Here is a 21966-nt window from a genome sequence, read left to right on the forward strand (position 1 = left end):
GTGAAAGCCCTTTCTTTAAAGGTTTAATTGTAACTTTGACTTTTGTATCACAGGCTTGCTGCTTTGGTCCAGGTTGGGTGACTTAACAGTCCCAGCTTTATGAACATAGCTACATGGACAGAGAAATATTTAATAACAATTTACTATTCAATGAAGTTTTGGTAAAAGGAAACCTAGTTTATATCAGAAGAGTCTTCCATTGGAAAGAACAGCTGTTAGTAATGCCTCAGATAACTAAATTAGGAAGCATATACAAGATATGATTTAGTGTGGAACAAGAATGGGCTCCTGCCTGTCAAACCAGTCTCTAATTGTGCAAGTTAACCTCACTTGTTGAGTCATCTTTGCCCTACTGACTTGTGGCTCTATTTTCTTTCTTGTTTAGAAGCTTCATGTCCTTTTTATGAGATCTAGTTCACTCTTCGCTTTCAGGTATTTGATTTAAATTCCTTATGAAATAGCACAGGTAATATAGAATACAAAGGGTTTGCTGCTGTTAGTGTTCATATGGCCACTGCAGCAGCAAGGGAGTCTTCAGGACTCACAAGATTTAATTCACCTGGTCACTCATCTTCTAACTTAGATCAGAAATGTGGTCCTAATTCTCTAAAAGCACAACAAATGTCAATAAATATTGTTATGGCGCTGCTGGGAAATGAAGCCAGAACTGGGACTAAATTACCAGGCTAGTGCCCAGCTCTGACACAAGAAACTTCAGACTTTGGTCTGAAGTCATAATATCTGGAGCTGAAATAGCAATGTTGGTCCTATGTTCATTTTTACCTTGTCAAATAATTGACAATGCAGTGTGGCTAGCTTTAATGCTGCTTTATAGGTTCTGAAGCTGGACAATTGTTGGAGCGGCAGAGGAATGCACATAAGTCGACCCAATATGAGTGATAGAAGTGATTCAACTTTATTTGCACGGATAGCTCATATTTATACAGTTTGCGATAATTATGCCTACTAGTCCTAATATGATTGGTACATTGCTAATGTTTATTCATTACTAAAACACACCCACTTGTGGTTCGCAACTATGCGTGTTCCGTAACTTTCTCATGGGAACTTCTTCAAAAGTTACTTATGAAGTTATGCCAAGGTCACACCGTCCCTGTCTTTCTCCTGATAACAGCGAGACCAGCTGCTGTTTTTCTCCCAATATCAGTAAAGCCAGCTATTTTCGGCCAAGGCCTAGTCTTGCTGCTCAAACTGACATTCTTTCACACAGAACTCTGCTCGCACAACTTTTCCATAGACCCATGTCCTTTTTCATCAAGCCAACTCCCAACAGACAATATCAAGGTGCTTTAAACCTCATTGATGTGAGAGACTGCTAGTTCTTACTGCTGACCTCTACTGAACGTGTTTTCTGGCACATAGTATTTAATACTGCATGCACTAACCCAGGCTTAATGTGGAAGAGGAGAATCCATTAGATGAATTGTATAAATGCTTGATGTGCTAGAAGCAGTAAAGGGCATTTTGTGGGATTGGATATTAACACTTAACCCAGTAATGGTCTGTAGTTCCTGTTCTTGTTGGCTTTCTTGTATGTTAAATATATGGTGTAGTTAGTAGCATGCTGGCAGGAAGCATTCATTAGGTGTGCAGCTATGGGAAGTGATGATGTGCACAGTGAGGAGCCTGGTTATGGCTGTTACAAAGAAAAATAGAGAGGCCTTGTGCTTTCTGCATGTGCTATAACTCTTACTGGTGCAGGGTGGGTGATCTGTAGGAGACCTTGGTGGTACCTGCACACAGAATCAGTAGGAGCTTGTCTGTGAGCTGGCTGTAGCAGATAATTACAAAAAACCCCCCCACAAAATACTTTAAAACCTCAAATGCTTCCTTTGTATCTGAACTTAAATACAGTTTTCAAAGGATGCTCAGTTTTACTGGTGCTGTGTTTTCATAGGGATTGTACTAAGCTTGTGATGTTTTAAAATAAAAATTATTTTTAACTGGCACTTCCAGAAACACTGAGCAGCTGCAGTTTCTATTGGCCACTGTAAAGGCTGCTGGTGCTCCTTATTTCCCCAGATCAGGTCAGTTGTGATGCTGGTGGCTTTCTAGGAAATGTGTGTTCTCTCCCCCCCCCCGCCCCCCGTTGCCTCTCTGCAGTGGGCAGATAGGATGGATTCACCATTCCTACCCTTGCTGCCTAAAAATCATGGATCTAGGTTTTGTCAGTTTGAGAAGAGTAGAAAAAATATCAGTGTCAGACTATAGAAGTGTCATATACAGCTAGGCTGAAATAAATACTGAGTTTCTAGACAGCTGAAGCTAGGAGGGAGTCCTCCCTGTGTTAGTGCTCCCCACTGAGAGGGAGATGATATTAATATGCAAGTGTCAAGTCAAGTGCATGGCAAGATCTCCAGAAACAAAATCACTGTAGTAGTTATTCATAGTGACTGAATTGGGACTTAATTCAGTGGTTGGTAGAAACATTAGGTTTGTATTTTCAGTCAAATAACATGGTATCTAGTAAGACTTTATTTTTCTGGCATACATAGATTTCACTATGTCTTTGCCCTATCCAAATATAAGAAAAATAACAAACCTGAAGTGCAGGCACTAATTAGGATACCAGGGAGCAAGGCAGTAAAATAGGAAACAAAGTGACCATGCTGGTAACAATATTCTTAAAATATGTGTCGTGGTGTAACTTAGAGGTTGAAGTTCTTGTGCAGTAGCTGTAAATGCCTGTAAAGGGCTGAATCTTCTGCCAGGCTGGTCTATTCAATGTAACATCAGGGGAGTTTGGCCTTTTTCTAGGGACTATAAGCATGTGTCCTGGTTTCAGCTGGGACACAGTTAATTTTCTTCCTAGTAGCTGGTACAGTGCTGTATTTTGGATTTAGTATGAGAATAATGTTGATAGCAATAACTAAAACATCAGTGTGATAAGTAATGCTTATCCTAAGTCAAGGATTTTCCAGTTTCCCATGCTCTGCAAGTGAGGAGGTATACAAGAAGCTGGGAGGGAGCATAGCCAGGACAGCTGACCCAAACTAGCCAAAGGGATATTCCATACCATAGAACGTCATGTTCAGTATATAAACTCTGGGGAGTTGGCCGGGAGGGGCAGATTGCTGCTTGGGCATTGGTCAGTGGGTGGTGAGCAATTGTATTGTACATCACTTATCTTTCTTGGGTTTTATCTCTCTTTTTGTTATCTTCCTTTGCATTACTATTATTACCCATGAATTTTACTTTCTTTTTCCCCCCCAGTTCTCTCCCTGATCCCACTGGGAGGGGGGAGGAGTGAGTGAACAGCTGTGTGGTGCTTGGGGCATGACAGGCTGAGATAATGACAAATCTGACTGGAATGTGTTAGAACAAATTTGTTATAAGCATTCATTATATTAGTTCAATAGTCACTGGTCACAATGTTGATTTATTTGCTCTCAAAGTTGGTATGGTTGTTCTTAAAGTTGTGTTATGTAATACCTTACTTGCAGTATATGCTCCCTGTTGTGCTGTTTATCGCCTGTGGGAACTGGGCTAGAGTTATCATGTTGTACTTTGTAACGCTGGCTTATATGATAGAATTGCTGGTCGTGAAAATAGTCTGGTATTTGTACTCAGCATTGCTTTCATCTTTGTACTTCGGGAGCCATCTATTGGAAATGTAATAATTACACCTTTTCCCTTTTCCTCGGAGGGCCAACCTATGGGGGAGACATCTCCATAGTTTGGGTGCCATCTCCTGGCGACTATAATAATTACACTTTTTACCTTTTCTCTTCGGAGAATCAACCTATGGAGGAGACATCTTCCCACACCTTCCCTTTCTCAGCTAGGCTAATTACAATAGCGTTTGAGAATTCTGAAAATTTTGAATATTCTTGGGATGTTCAAACCAGCATGTTCTTATTGCTATGTCTCCTGAATGTGGTTCAGGTCTTGTGGGTTAAACAACCACTTAAGAATACCACCCAGAGATCAACCCCTGCTGACAGGCACGGTGGCTACTCTGACCCCTGTGATGGGTGATGCAGCTGAACCAGAGTATCAACCAGTGCCAGTATCAGTTGCCCCTATACACAAGAAAAAATGGACATGAAAGTCAGCTCATTTAGTAAAGAAGAATGAAGCAGGGCCATCACAAGAACAGGAGGAAGAGGCAGAAAAAGAGGTAACCACTAGATCCTGATCCCAATCCCTGAGTGAGCTGTGGGATATGCAAAAAGATTTCAGCTGCCATCCAGGTGAGCACATTATCACCTGGCTGCTCTGATGCTGGGATAATGGGGCTAGTAGCTTGGAATTAGAAGGTAGGGAAGCCAAGCAGCTGGGATCGCTTGTCAGGGAAGGTGGCATTGACAAGGCAGTTGGAAAAGGGACACAAGCCATCAGCCTCTGGAGGTGACTCCTGTCAAGCATGAAGGAAAGGTACCCCTTCAAGGAAGATGTTCTATGTCAACCAGGCAAGTGGACCACCATGGAGAGAGATATCCAGTACCTGAGGGAATTAGCTGTGCTAGAGATAACTTATTATGACCCAGATAACACACAGTTACCTGCAGATCCAGACGAAGTCAAACGCACATGACCCATGTGGTGGAAGTTTGTACAGAGTGCACCATTGTCGTATGCCAACCCATTGGCAGTACTGACCTGGAAAGACAAAGAGGCACCGATGGTGGATGAAATGGCTTGCCAACTCTGGCAATATGAAGAAAATCTCTCTTCCTTCCTATGGGCCTGCATCTCAACTGTGGAGAGACTGCCAGACATACTAGCTGAGAAACTGTCCTGAGAGTTCCAGTGACTCAAGGATAAGTTCTGCCCCCCACCTGTATGGACCAGTATCTTGGCTATTAGGAGTAAATGTTCCTCTGATCATGAGAGTGGAGATAGAAGGTATGCACCACAGGGTACCCTGTGGTTTTACCTGCATGACCACAGAGAGGACATGAGGAAGTGGGATGGAGAACCTACCTTGACACTAGAGGCATGGGTACATGAGTTGCAAGGAAAAACAATCACAAATTGGGATTCTTACAGGAAAATTGCTATTCCAGTCTCCAGTGGGCAGTTCCCCAGACAGACTGGAAGGGCTGATCTTACTTCTGATCCTATGGAAAGGAATTCTAATCCATTTTTATGAGAAGTGAGTGGAGAATCCTATGGCCATGGCTAGAGGGGCCCTGCCTCCAGCCAGGTGGAAGAGAGGAACGACTGGTTTTACTGGACTCTGGATCTGATGGCCTGGCATGTCAGACCCACAGGAGTACAAGGCTCTAGTAGACACCGGCGCACAGTGTACTCTAATGCCATCAAGTTATAAAGGGGCAGAACCCATTTGTATTTCTGGTGTGACAGGGGGATCCCAAGAGATAACTGTATTGGAAGCTGAAGTAAGCCTAACTGGGAATGAATGGCAGAAACACCCCATTGTGACTGGTCCAGAGGCTCCGTGTATCCTTGGCATAGACTATCTCAGGAGAGGGTATTTTAAGGACCCGAAGGGGTATCGATGGGCTTTTGGTATAGCTGCCTTGGAGATAGAGGGCATTGAACAGCTGTCTACCCTGCCTGGTCTCTCTCAAGACCCTTCGATTGTGGGGTTGCTGAGGGTTGAAGAACAACAGGTGCCAATTGCTACCACAGTGGTGCACCAGCGGCAATATCACACCAACCGAGACTCCATGGTCCCATCCACATGTTGATTTGCCAACTGGAGAGCCAAGGAGTGATCAGCAAAACTTGCTCACACTTTAATAGTCCCATATGGCCAGTGCGAAAGTCTAATGGGGAGTGGAGACTAACAGTAGACTATCGTGGCCTGAGTGAAGTCACGCCACCGCTGAGTGCTGCCGTTCCAGATATGCTAGAACTTCAATACGAGCTAGAGTCAAAGGCAGCCAAGTGGTACGCCACAATTGACATTGCTAATGCGTTTTTCTCAATCCCTCTGGCAGCAGAGTGCCAGTCACAGTTTGCTTTTACATGGAGGGGTGTCCAGTACACTTGGAATCGATTGCCCCAGGGGTGGAAACTCAGCCCCACCATTTGCCATGGACTAATCCAGACTGCACTGGAAAAAGGTGAAGCTCCAGAACACCTGCAATACATTGATGACATCATCGTATGGGGCAACACGGCAGAAGAAGTCTTTGAGAAAGGGAAGAAAATAATCCAAATCCTTCTGAAAGCCGGTTTTGCCATAAAATAAATTAAGGTCAAGGGTTGATGACTGTCATCTCCACCTTCCTGGCTGTTGAGTATGTTCAGTGGTGTCAAAGAGCCATGGTGAGCAGGTGGCTAAAATTGGGACACTGAAATACGATTGTTTCCGTTCAGTTTAAGCTCAGCTAGAGTCAAATGCATGGTGAATGCAGTAATGGTTGGGTACTTGTAGGTAGGGGACTGAGTTGCATCTTTAGTCCCCCTAAATTAATTTGTGTGGCTGTAACTGAGCTAACAACAACGAGCTGCCCTAAAACTCTGTCACTCTAGTACCTAGCAGTGCCTGGCTGAACTTACCAGAAATAAGCTCAGATAGCTGATTTGCCTTACATTAGTGAAATTGTAAGGGGAAACCTTTCTGTGAGCTACTGCTTTATTTAAAAAAAATAAGTTTATTGCCTAATTTTATCTTTTTGTCCCAACATGTTTAGAATTGGTCTTTTAGTGAAAAAACAGACCTGTAATTGTGGCTGTTGCTGCATCTTTTTTGGTTGCCTAGAAACTATACCCGTGTAGAAGACACATAGGTTCTGCCAAGAAATCTTGTAGCTAGCTCAACCCTGAGTTTTGTTGTCTTGCATTTTTAATCTCAGTCCTTGGGCTGTTTTATGTCTTAGATCTCACAAAACTGCACATAAGCACAGGAATGGGCTTTCTTGGGAAAACCCCAGTGGTCTGGAGGAGTCTGCAGCTACATGATGCAAGCCCTTGAGCTGAAGTGAACCTGCTCTGTCCTGGGTAAATTCCTGCTCTGCTCCCAGTGCAGGGTGGCATGTTGTAGAGCCAGGCATTTCCTTGCTGCAGCAGCCACTCTCTTCTGCAGCATTGTGGTGACAAGAGGCATTTGCTTGCTGTTCTTGGAGCAATGCCATTTGTCTAACTGACCTTAAACTGTGGGCTAGGATTGTTTTAAGTGGATCATAAATCTTTTGGTTGTGAGCGTGCTGTGGCAAATGACTGTGAGGTGAGGACTCAGTGCTGCTATAACATCCTGCATACAGTCAATATTACAAGAGGGCACGTGCAGAATGTAAAGCCACGTGAGCTGTTGAATTTGTTTCATAAAGGTTAACAGAAAACCTTCTTTTCCTGGCTACCTGGCACTCTGGCCTCATAAAATTTGGGTTACAAGGCAAAAGGATATGCCAATCTAAGTAAAACTGCAGCTAGGTACTCAACAGCTCAATAATTCAATTTGTTTGCCTGCTTATGTTTCTGGGAATAGAACTTCCCATAGCTTGTCCTGTTGAACAAGGTCAGCACCCTGCATCCAAGTTGCATGGTTAGATGCTTAAGCAGAAGAGGGTGACCCAGGATTCTGCTCTTGCCATATGTGACCTGCTTTTGGGGTCTCTTCTTGCATTCTCAGTTCCATGTGAGCCTGACTGTCGTGCGGGTGCTTGGAGATGCCACACTAGACTAGTGGGACTTTCTTAGTGGGTTGAGCAGTGCCAAGGGAAGGGTCTGTGCTCCACAGTGCAGAAAGCAGTGTGAGTTTCCCTTTCAGAGGGGAGTGTTTTTGGCACTTAATCAGCCCAGATTTAGTCCTCTTTCCTACTGGCTGGCTTTTCTGACTGCTGTGAATGGCAGGACAGCACAGAGAAGTTAATATCCAGTGCTAGGATCTCTGCAGTCTTCCCACAACTGACTTGGCTCTTAGAGTCTTGCCCCATAGCTGGCTGCTGACCTTGGAGGCACTGGAAGGTAATGTTTGCTGTCATTGGTTCATCAAGTTACACTGATTTATTAAACAGACACAGATGGTATTCAGACTTGGGAAATGCTTGTAGTGGCAAGAAATGTAGTATTAGGACCACAGGTATTGGTTTTGTCTGGCAAGGTTTTGGTAGCGGGGGGGGGGGGGGGGGTAGAGGGGTGGCTTCTGTAAGAAGCTGCTGGAAGCTTCCCCTGTGTTCGAGAGAGTGAGCCCATACCAGCCGGCTCTAAGACGGACCCGCCGCCGGCCAAGGCCGAGCCAATCAGTGATAGTGGTAACGCCTCTGTGATAACATTTTTAAGAAGGGAAAAAGTTGGGACGGAGAGAAACAGCCGCCGGAGTGAGGAGTGAGAACATGTAAGAGAAACAAGCCTGCGGACACCAAGGTCAGTGAAGAAGGAGGGGGAGGAGATGCTCCAGGCGCCGGAGCGAAGATTCCCCTGCAGCCCGTGGTGAAGACCCTGGTGAGGCAGGCTGTCCCCCTGCAGTCCATGGAGGTCCACGGTGGAGCAGATATCCACCTGTAGCCCGTGGAGGACCCCACGCCGGAGCAGGTGGGTTCCCGAAGGAGGCTGTGACCCCGTGGGAACCCTGCGCTGGAGCAGGCTCCTGGCAGGACCTGCGGATCTGTGGAGAGAGGAGCCCACGGAGCAGGTTTTCTGGCAGGACTTGTGACCCCGTGGGGGACCCACGCTGGAGCAGTGTGCTCCTGAAGGACTGCACACCGTGGAATGGACCCATGCTGGAGCAGTTCGTGAAGAACTGCAGCCTGTGGGAATGGCCCACGTTGGAGGAGTTCGTGGAGGACTGTCTCCCGTGGGTGGGACCCCACGCTGGAGCAGGGGAAGAGTGTGATCAACCCTTGTCCTGAGGAGGTGAAGCGGCAGAAAATAACATGTGATGACCATAAACGCCATCCCTGTCCCCCTGTGCCGCTGGGGGGGCTTGGTGGTGAAATCCGGGAGTGTAGTTGTGCCCGGGAAGAAGGGAGGGGTGGTGGGAAGGTGTTCTGAGATTTCGTTTTATTTCTCATTACCTTGCTCTGGTTGATTTGTAATAAATTGAGTTAATTTTCCCGAACTGAGTCTGTTTTGCCCGTGACGGTAATAGTGAATGATCTCTCCTGTCCTTATCTCGACCCGCAAGCCTTTTGTTATATTTTCTCTCCCCTACCCAGCTGAGGATGGGGGAGTGATAGAACGGCTTTGGTGGGCACCTGGTGTTCAGCCAGGGTTAACCCATCACAATGGATCAGTTTAACTCTTGCACAAGAAAGGCAAAAAAACCTTTGGATCTCAATTGAGCAAGTATTTAACAATTTTTTTTTTCTGCACAGAAAGAGTAATTAAAAATCTTTGCACTGGCAAATGTAAAACAGGTCTTTTTACCTTTAGAAAATATTTTTAGCCTGCATCTGAACCTAGCAAGACAGCAATGATATCTTGAGTTCTAGCTTTACAAATATATTTTACTCTGTTGAACAACAGTTGTTGGATAGTGCTTCTTGAATTAGGATGTGGTAGATGCCTTCTGGCTTGTTTTCTGAGCATTACTAGCTCAGGCAAGGCCTGGTGTTTAGATTTTTCTTGTTCAGTTAGTGTTTTGTTCACAAGAAATTGTGTAGAGTTATAATGTGGGTCCACACGGGCACTGATCTATAAAATGAACTATTTAATGTACTTAATGGAAATTGTTTTTTCCAGGTTTTCATTTCAATGGTTGCTTGTTGATCTCTCTTTGTTCTGTTTCATAACTAAAATATTTTGCTTTTTTCCAGGCTCACATTAAATTTCCTATTGACTACCCATATTCACCACCTACCTTCAGATTCCTGACCAAAATGTGGCACCCTAACATTTATGAGGTAAGGTGGGTTTTTTGTTTTGTTTTGGTTTTTTGGGGGGTTTTGTTTTGTTTTGTTTTTTTAAACTAATTAATTTTTTTTCTCAGGCATGTGAGAAGGTTTTCTATGTCCTTAAACTTCTGGAAGTATTGAAGGTACTAAATGTCTCTAGCCATAACTAAAGTGGCTAGCTGTTTGTGTTTAAATGTCAGCTTCATGGTTGCAGAGTTAAATCTAAATGTTGTAGGAAATGCTGTTCCTGTAGGCAGGGATGGAGCCTTTCTCATACCTGCAAGTACAGCAGGCAGCCCCAGCCAAAGCACTGTGCCATGAGCGTTGGCAATTTTAGGGGATTCTTGGATCAAGGCTGGTGTGTGGGGTCTTACCCTACTGTGATATTTAAGCAACTAGCTGTTGTACACCTTTCAAGTAAATTTTTAATTTGAGTATATCCTACAAAATTCTGGTATGAGACAAGAAATAGTGGGAAACAGTCATCTTCAGCAGTCAGCCTATGATGAAGGGGTTTGGACTTGGGGTGCTCCAACTGCAGAAAGAACCAGAGCTGTAGTCCAGCTTCAGGAGGAGTCATGCACAGCCTGGTCACCCTGGGACCAGAGTGAACAGATACCTTTGGGCTTAATGTCTGCTAGCCAATTTGAAGTGGCCCTTAGTTCAGTGTATATATGGGTCATGTTCAGAGCATAACGCTGAGCTATCAAGTCCATGATTGGATTATGGTACAACTACATAGCAGGTCCAGAAGGGGAATGATTTTATATAAACGCTTTTTAGAAAGCAGCACTCCCTAGCTTGAAAGCATTGTCTTCATGATGCTGAGCACAGGCTGCTTGGAGAGATTTAAGGTAAAGTCATCATGGACTGAAGTGTCGCAATGAGTATATGTCTGGTGCATCTCAGCATGGTGTGGTGCTCTGCTGATGGACTAGCTCAGGGGCTGATGGTGGCCCAGCTGTGTTAACATGGCAGCGCTCAGGCTAACCTCTGCTGTTGCTGGGGCATAGCATATGTTGCCCTGCATCTGGTGTGAATGGACTAGTTGTGTTTCTTGCTGGGCTTTCATCTATCAAGTGACCTTTAAAGTTTATCCTGGAGCCTGGTTGAGTTGAGCTGTTGTGTTAGAGCTCATGTGAGCAGCAGCTTGAGACAGAGTTTAATAGTGCTGCTGCAAAGACTGTGAGAAGAAGCATTTCATTTCATATGATTGGTTCAAAATTACTGAATTTCATAGAGCTGTATTTGAAAGTTGAAGGCCTGTTTTGGCTCAAAACTTGACTTAAGCTTTTAGTGGAGGCCAGTCAAATCCTTGCTAAACTTTTGGATATCCTAGCCAAGTGTCAGCCTGCTAGGACTACTGCTTGAGTAGTTTGAGGAGCTAAAGGCCTTTTAAAAATGTTCCTGTTGGTGCAGCTCTGTCACCTTATCACACGTCTTCCTATGAGAGGTTCTGCAGTCTTCCTTTAGGTTTACTTCTAAACAGGAATGTCACTTCTCTTCCTTGCTGCAAACAAATGATGGCTTCAGTTCATGTCTTGGGTTTGGAAGGCCCTTTTCTGACAAGCTGCTGCTGCTAAATGCCCAGCCTGGAATGATCATGCTGATCATGCTTCAAATGTCATGGTGAAAACAGCACTGATGGCTTAGTAATAAATGGCCAAAAGCCTCTCCAAACTTCAGTGCAAAACAAGATAGTAATCAGCTTTAATTACTGGATGCTCAGGAGGATTGCCCTAAGCCCAGCGACATCCTGAAATCAGTCATCTGACAGTCTTCTGACTTGAGTTTTGGACTTGGCACTGAATCTTGCATGTAGCCAAGGATGATGTTTCCCTTTAAGGCTCCATTTCAGTTGCATGGGAGTTAGATCTATAAAGACAGACAACTTTGAGACCTGCAGATCACTGCAGTTCCATACTGCAGATGTTGATTCTGAATCCAGAAATTCTCATGCAGGAGGTGAGTGGGAAATGGTTACCAAAATGGTATGTACAAAATGAGTCTTGGAAAGGACCTCTCCCAGTCCTGGTGGGAAAGATGAAAAATTGGCTCTAGAAACAACTGAAGGTAGGAGGAGAAACTAACCCAAAACTTGATGGGTGTATTTTGGTGTTACTCTTCAAATACTCTAGCTCTCAGCTTTGTACTTTGTGTTCATAGCAGTATTTCTTGGAGCTGAGGGAATCTGAAGCAGCTTGCAGGCTGTTTTGGAAACAACATTTAAGCAATGAAGATGAGGTACTGGGATAACTCCAAATGAAACTGAGAATAAATCAGCAAAAGGCTTGAGGGTTTGTAAGGAGGAGGAGGGGGGGGGGAGGAAACTTTCAGTGTAAGGAAGATGAAAGAAAGTAGCAGTTTACAGAATCTGCTGGTGGAACCAGATGGAGAGGTTGGGGCTGATGTTCCAGTTCTGAGCAATGAGACTTGAGTAACTTGTGTGTTTCCCCATATCCACTTTACTTGGGTCATCTAGTTGAATTTTGGTAAAACTGCATTCAAGACTTGGTTTTTATTTTTTACATAAATTCCAGTCCTAATAGAAGTATAGGCTATTTCCCATTGACAGACAAATATCCTATCCTCCTTACTTATATCTTTAAAAAATGTACATGGGGAAAGGCATTCCCATTGACTAATGATCCCTAAAACCTTGTGCTGATTTTACAGGCCCCATGACACCTTTACTTCTCCTGGCCACCAGCACTGTATTCTCCCAAGAGATGGTTAAAGGAGAAACTGGGTAAACTCATGGAAATTATGAATAAAACCAGAATAGGCTGTGAACATAATCTAACATTGTAAGGTGAAGTTAACCTTACTAATGATATTAAAAAATATTTTCTAGATTGCACAAGCCTGTTGTAGTCCTAAAAAGGAAACTGCCTTGTTATGGCAAACTGTTCCAGCAACATAAGTGGGTGCTTGGGTATTCAGCAGCTCCAGGTGCTACGTTGCTGTTTTTGGTTGAGTTCTTGACAAAAAAACTGCTTCAAAATGATGAGGGAGGGCTTGCTAAATTAGCCTACCTGGCAGGGTTAGTGTGCTGCTGAAATCTGGATACTGATCACAAGCCTCCAATGTTGAAGCAGGATCTTGTTTGGCTATAACACAAATACCCTTCAGGTGAGCTGTTGCTATCTGTAGCTGTGATCACTGGCTTGGACTCAAAGGCATGGATGCTATTGTTGTGAGCAGTGATACTTTGTGTTTTGGCTCCTGTGTGTTGAGCAGTGTTGGAGGGTCCTCAGGACATAGCTGAGACTAGGTGTGTGGGGAACTGGCAGCCTGTGCTCTTGAACAGAACTGATCTGCAGCTTCTCTCTTGTTCCTATCATCAACCTGTACCTTGGATCAGGGTGACAAGGGACAGTATGAGTGCTGCCCATCAGCTGAGGCTGTGCCACCTGAAGGTGTGGGGCTGCCTCTGGGAACTTGTAAGTCATCCCAGCAGCCAGTTGCAAGAGGCAGCAAGCCAGCAGGACCTGGAGAGTCCAACATCTGCTGGCTGGCCTTGGGGCCCCATCTGTACCTTCACCCCATCCTGCAGTAAGGCATTGGGACCCCATGAGTCCCTGGAGTCAACTTCAGTGGAGAATATCAGCTGTGGTGAATACTGCTACAACACTCCTACAAAGTAATCATGTCAGAGTGCTGTTGCTGATGGAGAATTGGTTTTACAGGCTTCTTAAAGTGTTTATAAATGGTAGGCATTATGGAGCTTTAAATCTATATTCAGGCTATAACACTGGTGAGTAAAACACAGATTGAGGATTACGTGGCTGTATGGCTTCCATATGCTGCCAAAATATTTTTCCTCTTGCATGCTGGAAGGGATTTTCAGTGAAACCTTCAGAAAGCATCTCCTGCTTTTTCACCTGATATTTCAAACAGCTGTGTCCTAGGAGAGCAGGGTAAGCCTGCCCTGCACCATCTGTTCAACATCATTGTGTCCAGGGAGAAGCATTGTTTTGATACCTGAGCTAGTAGAGCATGCTAAACCCTTCAATTAAAAAATTCCTGTAGCCAACTTGGCTACCACTGAGAACAAATATATTTTTTTTTTTTAACCCTACTTTGGGTCTCTTGTGACTAAAGCTCACTTCTATCACTGTGACAGTACTTGTTATCTGGAGACTAATTTAGTTTTATATGACTTATTTCTATTTTTGCTTGCTCTGCTACATTCTTTAAACCTCTTGACTTGAGATTGTTTTGTACCAATTTGCAGACTAATCCTGTTTAGCAAAGGAGACTTTTGAACATAATACAGGAAGAATTGAGAAATGTTTCCAGTTCTTGCATGTATTTTTACTGGTACTTGGGGTGTCCATATCAACAAGGTTAAACTGCTTGGAACAGTCAGAGTGTTGGAGTTGAGTCATCAGACCTCTGCCTCAAGCCAGGCTATTCTTAACTTTTGTTTCTGTCTTGCAGAATGGAGATGTATGTATTTCAATTCTTCACCCACCTGTAGATGACCCACAAAGTGGAGAGCTGCCATCTGAGAGGTGGAACCCTACCCAAAATGTCAGGTAACAGTGTGAATCTGATGTACAGTGGTGACCTCAAAGGCCTGTCATGTCTCTCCAAGACTAAGGCCTGTGTTGAGAAAGGTTTGGAAGAGAATTTAAGACTTTGGGGGCTTTAGGTCTTGAATTGGGTGGGAACCAAACTTATCAAGCTGTCTGAAATGCTGTGTGTCCTGATACTGGGCTAACAATGTGGAGCCTTCTGTCCTGTTCACAGGGTTTCATGCTCTTAAAGCAAATTATCTCAAATGTTCTAGCCTTTCCCAGTCCATGTTATCCTACACTTAGGTTTTTCAAACTCCTCCAAGATACCACTAGTGAAAAAGAACATTTTTGAGTATTTAGGCCCAGTAGGAGTAACTTTGTGTGCATAATCCTACCTACTGTTTGCCTTCCAGTATTTGTCTCTGTCCTGTCCTGCAGTGTGGTATCTTGAGCAGTTAGCTAGGTAGTTTTCTTCCTGCCAAAAAAACTGAAGGATCACTAAGGTACCAGAGGCATTCAAGGCTAACCTCTCAATTTTTCTAAAACACCAGCTGAATTTCATTCTCATTACAAGACACTGACAATAAAGAATTGATAAAATTCATATCAAGTAGCAGCTCACTGACCTGTGCAGTTGGAGTAGTAAGTGATGTAGTGGAAAAACCTTGAAGTAAGGTACTGCCTGTTCTAACTTTTTAATCTGATTTATTATCCAAATAAGGTTAAAATAATTGCCTCTAATTTTTAGCATATCATATGAGAATTAAGCTTGCTTTCAGAGTGATTTATTAGATGCTGGTTCCCCAACTTGAAATCTGTTACTTATTGGTAAATCCAGCTAGGGATCTCAGCATACCTGAGGGAGTGCAGTGATTTGAAAAGGGCTGTCTGATAGTTTGACTCAGCTTTCATCTAACTTGGCTTCATGAAATTCATTTGAAAAGAGCCTTTGTTGAAGCAAAGATCTAGCAAGGGGCATTTATTGGATTCTTGATCCTTGGAATATGATTGTAACACACACTGCAGAGTGCTGAACTAGAGCTAATGTGGCAGGAGACTAGGAATTGTAGCTGTCAGCAAATTATAACAACTGATGTTCTTCCTGGAGCATGCTATTTCAAGATTAAAAAGGCTCAGGAGAAATGGTGTGTCTTAGCTGCGTGAAGTCATGAAGGGTTGGGAATCTGACCTTCAGAGCTTGAGGTAAATGTTATCTAATCCATCTGTACCAAGTACAAGTGAGTATGAAGCAACCTCTCAAAGTTATAGTTCAGATTTTTTTTAAAAAAAGGGTGGGGGGAAAAGCTTATACTATTTTAAGCTATATAGTGCTAAGTTATGTTCACCTGTCCCTCTTCTCACATGGCTATTAAACTTTTTTCATACATCTGATATGGTTAGGACTAGGTGACAAGACTCAACTCATAGGAAATAGCTTTGGGCATTAATTACTTGTATTGCACACATATTTTGAGTATTTCATTATATACAACCCTAAAGAAGATTGACATGAAACTTCTCATGGTGCTAGTTCTCTGATTTCTGCTCTCCCTTACCACAGTGCAGTTTTTGGTGCTTACTCTCTTGGAATGTGTTGGGCTTAAGGGTGACATTTGGGGAGAAAACACTCCTCAGCTGTATTGGCAAGTAGAAATGAAACTTGTCCTTAACAGTTGGCCTGCTACCAGCGTCACCCATTGGGCTAAGTGCTGATAGAAATGCATCCTGCTGGGGGTCCCATCTGGCTTTGCAAGGCTCCTGTGTGTCAGACAGGAGGCAGCACGGCTGAAGGTGTGGGAGGGGAGCATGCTTGTAATGAGCTGCCTGTGTAACCTTGGGCTTCTCTTCAGCTGCTGAATGTTGTAAATCCTGCTGAGTATTGACTGTTTACTATAGATGACTGTGGTTGAAGTGTCTGGAATGGGAAATGTCATTCTTCAACTTTGAGAGCACCTGTGCTTCTGTCATGGTTTAACCCCAGCCAGCAACTAAGCACCACGCAGCTGCTCACTCACTTCCTCCCCACCCAGTGGGATGGGGGGAGAATCCAGGGGGGGGAAAAAAGTAAAACTCATGGGTTGAGATAAGAACAGTTTATCATTATTAGTTTCTTCTTTTCCATTCTATTAATGATAACAATAATAAAATGACAACAATAATAATAAAAGGATTGGAATGTGCAAGTGATGCACAATGCAATTGCTCACCACCTGCCGACAGATGCCCAGTTAGTCCCCGAGTGGTGATCCCCCCACCCCCACTCCCCCCAGGTCATATACTAGGTGTGACGTCACATGGTATGGAATACCCCATTGGCCAGTTTGGGTCAGCTGCCCTGGCTGTGTCCTGTGCCAACTTCTTGTGCCCCTCCAGCCTTCTTGCTGGCTGGGCACGAGAAGCTGAAAAATCCTTGACTATAGTCTAAACACTACTAAGCAACAACTGAAAACATCAGTGTTATCAACATTCTTCGCATACTGAACTCAAAACATAGCACTGTACCAGCTACTAGGAAGACAATTAACTCTATCCCAGATAAAACCAGGACAGTATCCACCCCTTATTCTATACCATTGATGTCATATGCTCAGTTCCCATACCTTCAGTTACATCCTGGTCAATCATGATCACCTTTTCTGTCCTTTTGAGATATATAGACAATTTTATATATATATATACATACACGCACACACAGATAATTTCTTTAGTTTGAGTTGTGTTTATAAAATGTTTGTTGAGTTCATTTAGTTCCTGACTCTGGGCTCCATCTGTCATACCAGTCTTTCTGGGCAGGAGGGATGGTGCAAAGTCCTCTCAGTCGGCAGAGCAGGATTGGGCTTCAGTGCGGTGTGACGAGCAGGTGACATTGGACGCAGCAGGAGGATGGTGTCCACTGTTGGATTGTTGCATGCCGGAGTCAGTTCTGGTTCCATCGCTACTGCGCTTTGCTCAGTTTTATCACAGATCATTCTTGCTTGATTTAAGTGATTCTTACTGTAATACTATGGATATAGCATATAACAATTACAGTAACGATAACATACAGTAGCAGGGTTATATAGCAACGAAAATCATACAATTTAATTCATTGGCTATTCTCACCTAAAATCAAATCCCCTTGAGGCACACATCGGATTTCCCCATCTTTTCGCATCACCCACCAAGTGCACCCAGGCCCTTGAGCAAAAGCAATCCCACGAGTGGGTTTGCCTTTGCCTGAGGCAGGAGTAACCCAGACTGTCTTCCCTAACATAAGTCTTCATGTGCATTACAGGGACTTTATCCCCTTCTACAGTATGTAAAAATTCTGACTGGGCAGGGCCACCCTGATTGGCAGATCCTCTGGTGTTGACTAACCAGGTGACTTTTGCTAAATGTTTATCCCAATGTTTGAAAGTTCCACCCCCCATTGCTCTCAATGTAGTCTTTAACAGTCCATTGTATCGCTCAATTTTCCCAGAGGCTGGTGCATGATAGGGGATATGATACACCCAGTCAATGCCATGCTCTTTGGCCCAGGTGTCTATGAGGTTGTTTCAGAAGTGAGTTCCGTTGTCTGACTCAATTCTTTCTGGGGTGCCATGTCGCCACAAGACCTGCTTTTCAAGGCCCAGGATAGTGTTCCGGGCGGTGGCATGGGGTACAGAATATGTTTCCAGCCATCCAGTGGTTGCTTCCACCATTGTAAGCACATGGCGCTTTCCTTGGCAAGTTTGTGGGAGTGTGATATAGTCAATCTGCCAGGCCTCCCCATATTTGTGTTTCAGCCATCGCCCTCCATACCACAGGAGCTTTAACCGCTTGGCTTCCTTAATTGCAGCACGTTTCACATTGATTGATGGACTTGTGCAATAATGTCCATGGTCAAGTCCACCCCTCGATCATGAGCCCATCTATATGTTGCATCTCTTCCCTGATGGCCTGAGGTGGCATGGGCCCACCAAGCCATGAATAAACACGGCGTAACGGTCAGCAGCATTCGGTCAGCAGCATTCAGTCAGCTGCGAGGCCAGCAGAGGCAACGGTAAGTCAGCGTCTAAACGCTAGATTGAGGCAGACTGGGAGGTTCCCGAGGCCCAGGAGCACCGGGGAAGAGTGGGGGGATCTGGCCAGAGCCGTCTGGTCTCGCGAGAGAGGCTGACGCGGCGTGCTCGTTGCCGGGGGCAACCACGGGAGATTTGAACGGCCCTGAGGAGCACCGGTGACGCGGCGAACAGGGCGTGGCGCGTCAGAAAGGGCGTGGAGCGGCAGTTTGCGCGGCTAGTTCGCGCAGGCAGGGAGTGCAGGTAGGGCGCCGCCCCCATCTTCCTCTTCCAAGCTTGAGAAGGCTACTCAAGCAGTGGGCATTGGCCCAGAGGGAGACCCAGGTATGGTTGCCACTCGGGTGAAAGCCATTGTTAGGAAAAATGTGGCAACGCAGACAGAGGTCCCATGTAAACATGCAGCTGTCCAGGTCTCTGGCTGCAGGGAGTGCCTGAGTCTATCACAAATGATGGAGGTCAGCAGGGACACCTCTTGTGTGAGGTGTGACCAGGTGAGTGATCTGCTCAGCCTGGTGGTAAAGCTGAAGGAGGAGGTGGAAAGGTTGAGGAGTACCAGGGAGTGTGAGAGGGAGATAGATTGGTGGGCCCACACCCTACCATCCCTGAGGCAGAGGCAGCAGATGGAGGCTCCGCAAGAAGCGGAGGTTCCCCTGACCTCTTGCCACCAGGCAGGAGGGGACCTAAGAGATGGAGGGGAATGGATACAGGTCCCTGCTTGGGGAGGCAGGTGAATCCCCTCCCGGTCTCCCTCACCTTCCCAGTTGCCACTTCACAATAGGTATGGGGCTCTGGAACTTGAGGACCAGGTCAGTGAAGATCAGGGTGTAGATGAAGCCCTATCTAGGGAGGTGCCTAGGCTCAGTTGGGCAGCCCCACGCATTGTCACAGCCTCTGAAAAAAGAAAAAGGAGGGTAATTGTCATAGGTGACTCCCTTCTGAGGGGGACAGAGGGCCCAATATGTAGACCTGGCCCATCCCACAGGGAAGTCTGCTGCCTCCCTGGGGCCTGGGTAAAAGATATTACCAGGAAACTCCCTGGTCTGGTTCGGCCCTCTGATTATTACCCATTGCTGGTTATGCAGGTTGGCAGTGATGAGATTGCAGAGAGAAATCCAAAGGCAATCAAAAAGGACTTCAGGGCATTGGGGCGATTAGTGGAAGGATCGGGAGCATAGGTAGTGCTTTCCTCAATCCCTTCAGTGGCAGGGAAATACACTGAAAGGAACAGGAAAACACACCTGATTAATATGTGGCTCAGAGGCTGGTGTTATTGGTGGAATTTGGGGGGTTTTGATCATGGAGAGGTTTACATGGCACTGGGCTTGCTAGTGACAGATGGTATCCAGCTATCTCAAAGGGGTAAAAGAATCCTCACTCGTGAGATGGCAGGGCTCAGAGAGAGGGCTTTAAACTAGGTTTGAAGGGGGTAAGGGATAAAACTAGGTGCACTAGAGATGAGCCTGGGGGCAGCATGCCGATGTTAGGGGTGGATTCAATAGGCCAGCTCAAGTGCCTCTATGCCAATGCACGCAGCAAGGGCAATAAACAGGAGGAGCTGGAAGCCATTGTGCAACAGGATAGCTGTGACTTAGTCACCATCACAGAAACATGGTGGAACGACTCCCATGACTGGAGTGCTGCAATGGATGGCTACAAGCTCTTCAGAAGGGATAGGCGAGGTAGAAGAGGTGGTGGGGTGGCTCTCTATGTTAGGGAATGTTTGGACTGTACAGAGCTACACGATTCTGATGACAAGGTGGAGTGCTTATGGGTGAGGATGAAAGGGAAAGCCAATAAGGCAGATATTGTGCTGGGAGTCTGTTATAGACCACCCAACCAGGTTGAAGAGACGGATGAATCATTCTACAAGCGGCTGGCAGTAGTCTCAGTATCGTGTGCCCTTGTCCTTGTGGGGGACTTCAACTTTCCATATGTCTGCTGGAAATACAACACAGCAGAGAGTAAACAATCTAGGAGGTTCCTGGAGTGTGTGGAAGATAACTTCCTGACACAGCTGGTAGGTGAGCCAACCAGGGGAGGAGCCTTGCTAGAACTATTGTTTACAAACAGGGAAGGACTGGTGGGAGGTGTGATGGTTGAAGGCTGTCTTGGGCTTAGCGACTGTGAAATGATAGAATTCTCAATTCTTGGTGAGGCAAGGAAGGGGGTTAGCAAAACCACCGCTATGGACTTCCGGAGGGCAAACTTTGGCCTCTTCAAGGCACTGGTTGAGAGAGTCCCTTGGGAGACGGTCCTGAAGGGCAAAGGGGTCCAGGAGGGATGGACATTCTTCAAGAAGGAAATATTAATGGCTCAGGACCAGGCTATTCCCATGTGCCGCAAGTCAAACCGCTGAGGAAAACGACCGGCCTGGCTGAATGGGGAGCTTTTGCTAGGAGTCAAGAAAAAAAGGAGAGTTTATCATCTCCAGAAGAAAGGGCAGGCAACTTGGGAGAAGTACAGGCATCTTGTTAGATCATACAGAGAGAAAATTAGAAAGGCAAAAGCTCAGCTAGAACTCAATCTGGCCACTCTTGTAAGGGACAACAAAAAATGTTTTTACAAATATGTTAACAGTAAAAAGAATCCCAAGGAGAATATCTATCCTTTATTGCATACAGAAGGGAACGTAGCCACTAGAGATGAGGAAAAGGCTGAGGTACTTAATGCCTTCTTTGCCTCAGTCTTTAATAGGGAGACCAGTTATCCTCAGGGTACTCTGCCCCCTGAGCTGGAAGGTGAGGATGAAGAGAAGAACATACCCCCCCTTAAACCAGGAGGAAATAGTTAGTGACCTACTATGCCATCTGGACACTCACAAATCTATGGGACCTGATGGGATCCGTCCAAGAGTACTGAGGGATCTGGTGGAGGTCATTGCCAAGCCAGTCTCCATCATTTATCAGCAATCCTGGTCAACAGGGGAGGTCCCAGAGGACTGGAGGCTTGCCAATGTGACTCCCATTTACAAGAAGGGTCGGAGGGAGGATCCGGGGAACTACAGGCCTGTCAGCCTGACCTTGGTACCGGGGAAGATTATGGAACAGTTTGTCTTGAGAGCACTCACATGGCAAGTCCAGGACAAGCAGGGGATCAGGCCCAGTCAGCATGGGTTTACGAAAGGCAGGTACTGCTTGACCAACCTGATCTCCTTCTATGACCAGGTGACCCGCCTAGTGGATGAGGGAAAGGCTGTGGATGTTATCTTCCTTGATTTCAGCAAGGCCTTTGACGCTGTCTCTCATGGCATACTCCTTGAGAAGCTGGTGTCTCATGGCTTGGACAAGCGTATTCTTTGCTGGGTGAAAAATTGGCTGGATGGACGAGCCCAGAGGGTTGTGGTGAATGGGGTGAAAATCCAGTTGGCAGCCGGTCACAAGTGGTGTTCCCCAGGGCTCAGTACTGGGGCCAGTTCTGTTTAATATCTTTATCAATGATCTGGATGAAGGGATTGAGTGCACCCTCAGCAAGTTTGCAGATGACACCAAGCTGGGAGGCAGGGTCGATCTGCTTGAGGGTAGGAAGGCTCTACAGAGGGATCTGGACAGGCTGGATCAATGGGCTGAGGGCAATTGTATGAAGTTCAACAAGGCCAAGTGCCAGGTCCTGCACTTGGGTCACAGCAACCCC

The 21966-nt window shown here is 45.4% G+C and overlaps 2 protein-coding genes and 1 long non-coding RNA gene across 5 annotated transcripts in view; all 3 read left to right on the top strand.

The window, feature by feature from the left end:
- The window catches only part of LOC126035259 (uncharacterized), a 393856-nt gene that overhangs the window by 100406 nt on the left and 271484 nt on the right, over positions 1 to 21966 (top strand). The gene's annotated exons all lie outside the window — the stretch shown is intronic.
- The window catches only part of LOC126035375 (ubiquitin-conjugating enzyme E2 R2-like), a 96869-nt gene that overhangs the window by 60401 nt on the left and 14502 nt on the right, over positions 1 to 21966 (top strand). For both annotated transcript variants that reach the window (XM_049793913.1, XM_049793914.1), the window contains exons 2-3: positions 9693 to 9779; positions 14214 to 14311. In XM_049793913.1, coding sequence (XP_049649870.1) covers positions 9693 to 9779; positions 14214 to 14311 — 185 coding nt within the window. The remainder of the gene's footprint in view (positions 1 to 9692; positions 9780 to 14213; positions 14312 to 21966) is intronic.
- Positions 14980 to 16346, top strand: LOC126035432 (uncharacterized). The gene is made up of 2 exons (XR_007504932.1): positions 14980 to 15162; positions 16074 to 16346. It is a non-coding gene; the product is annotated as an uncharacterized LOC126035432 (long non-coding RNA).

The sequence above is a fragment of the Accipiter gentilis genome, chromosome W, assembly GCF_929443795.1.
Source record: "Accipiter gentilis chromosome W, bAccGen1.1, whole genome shotgun sequence".
NCBI lineage: Eukaryota > Metazoa > Chordata > Aves > Accipitriformes > Accipitridae > Astur > Astur gentilis.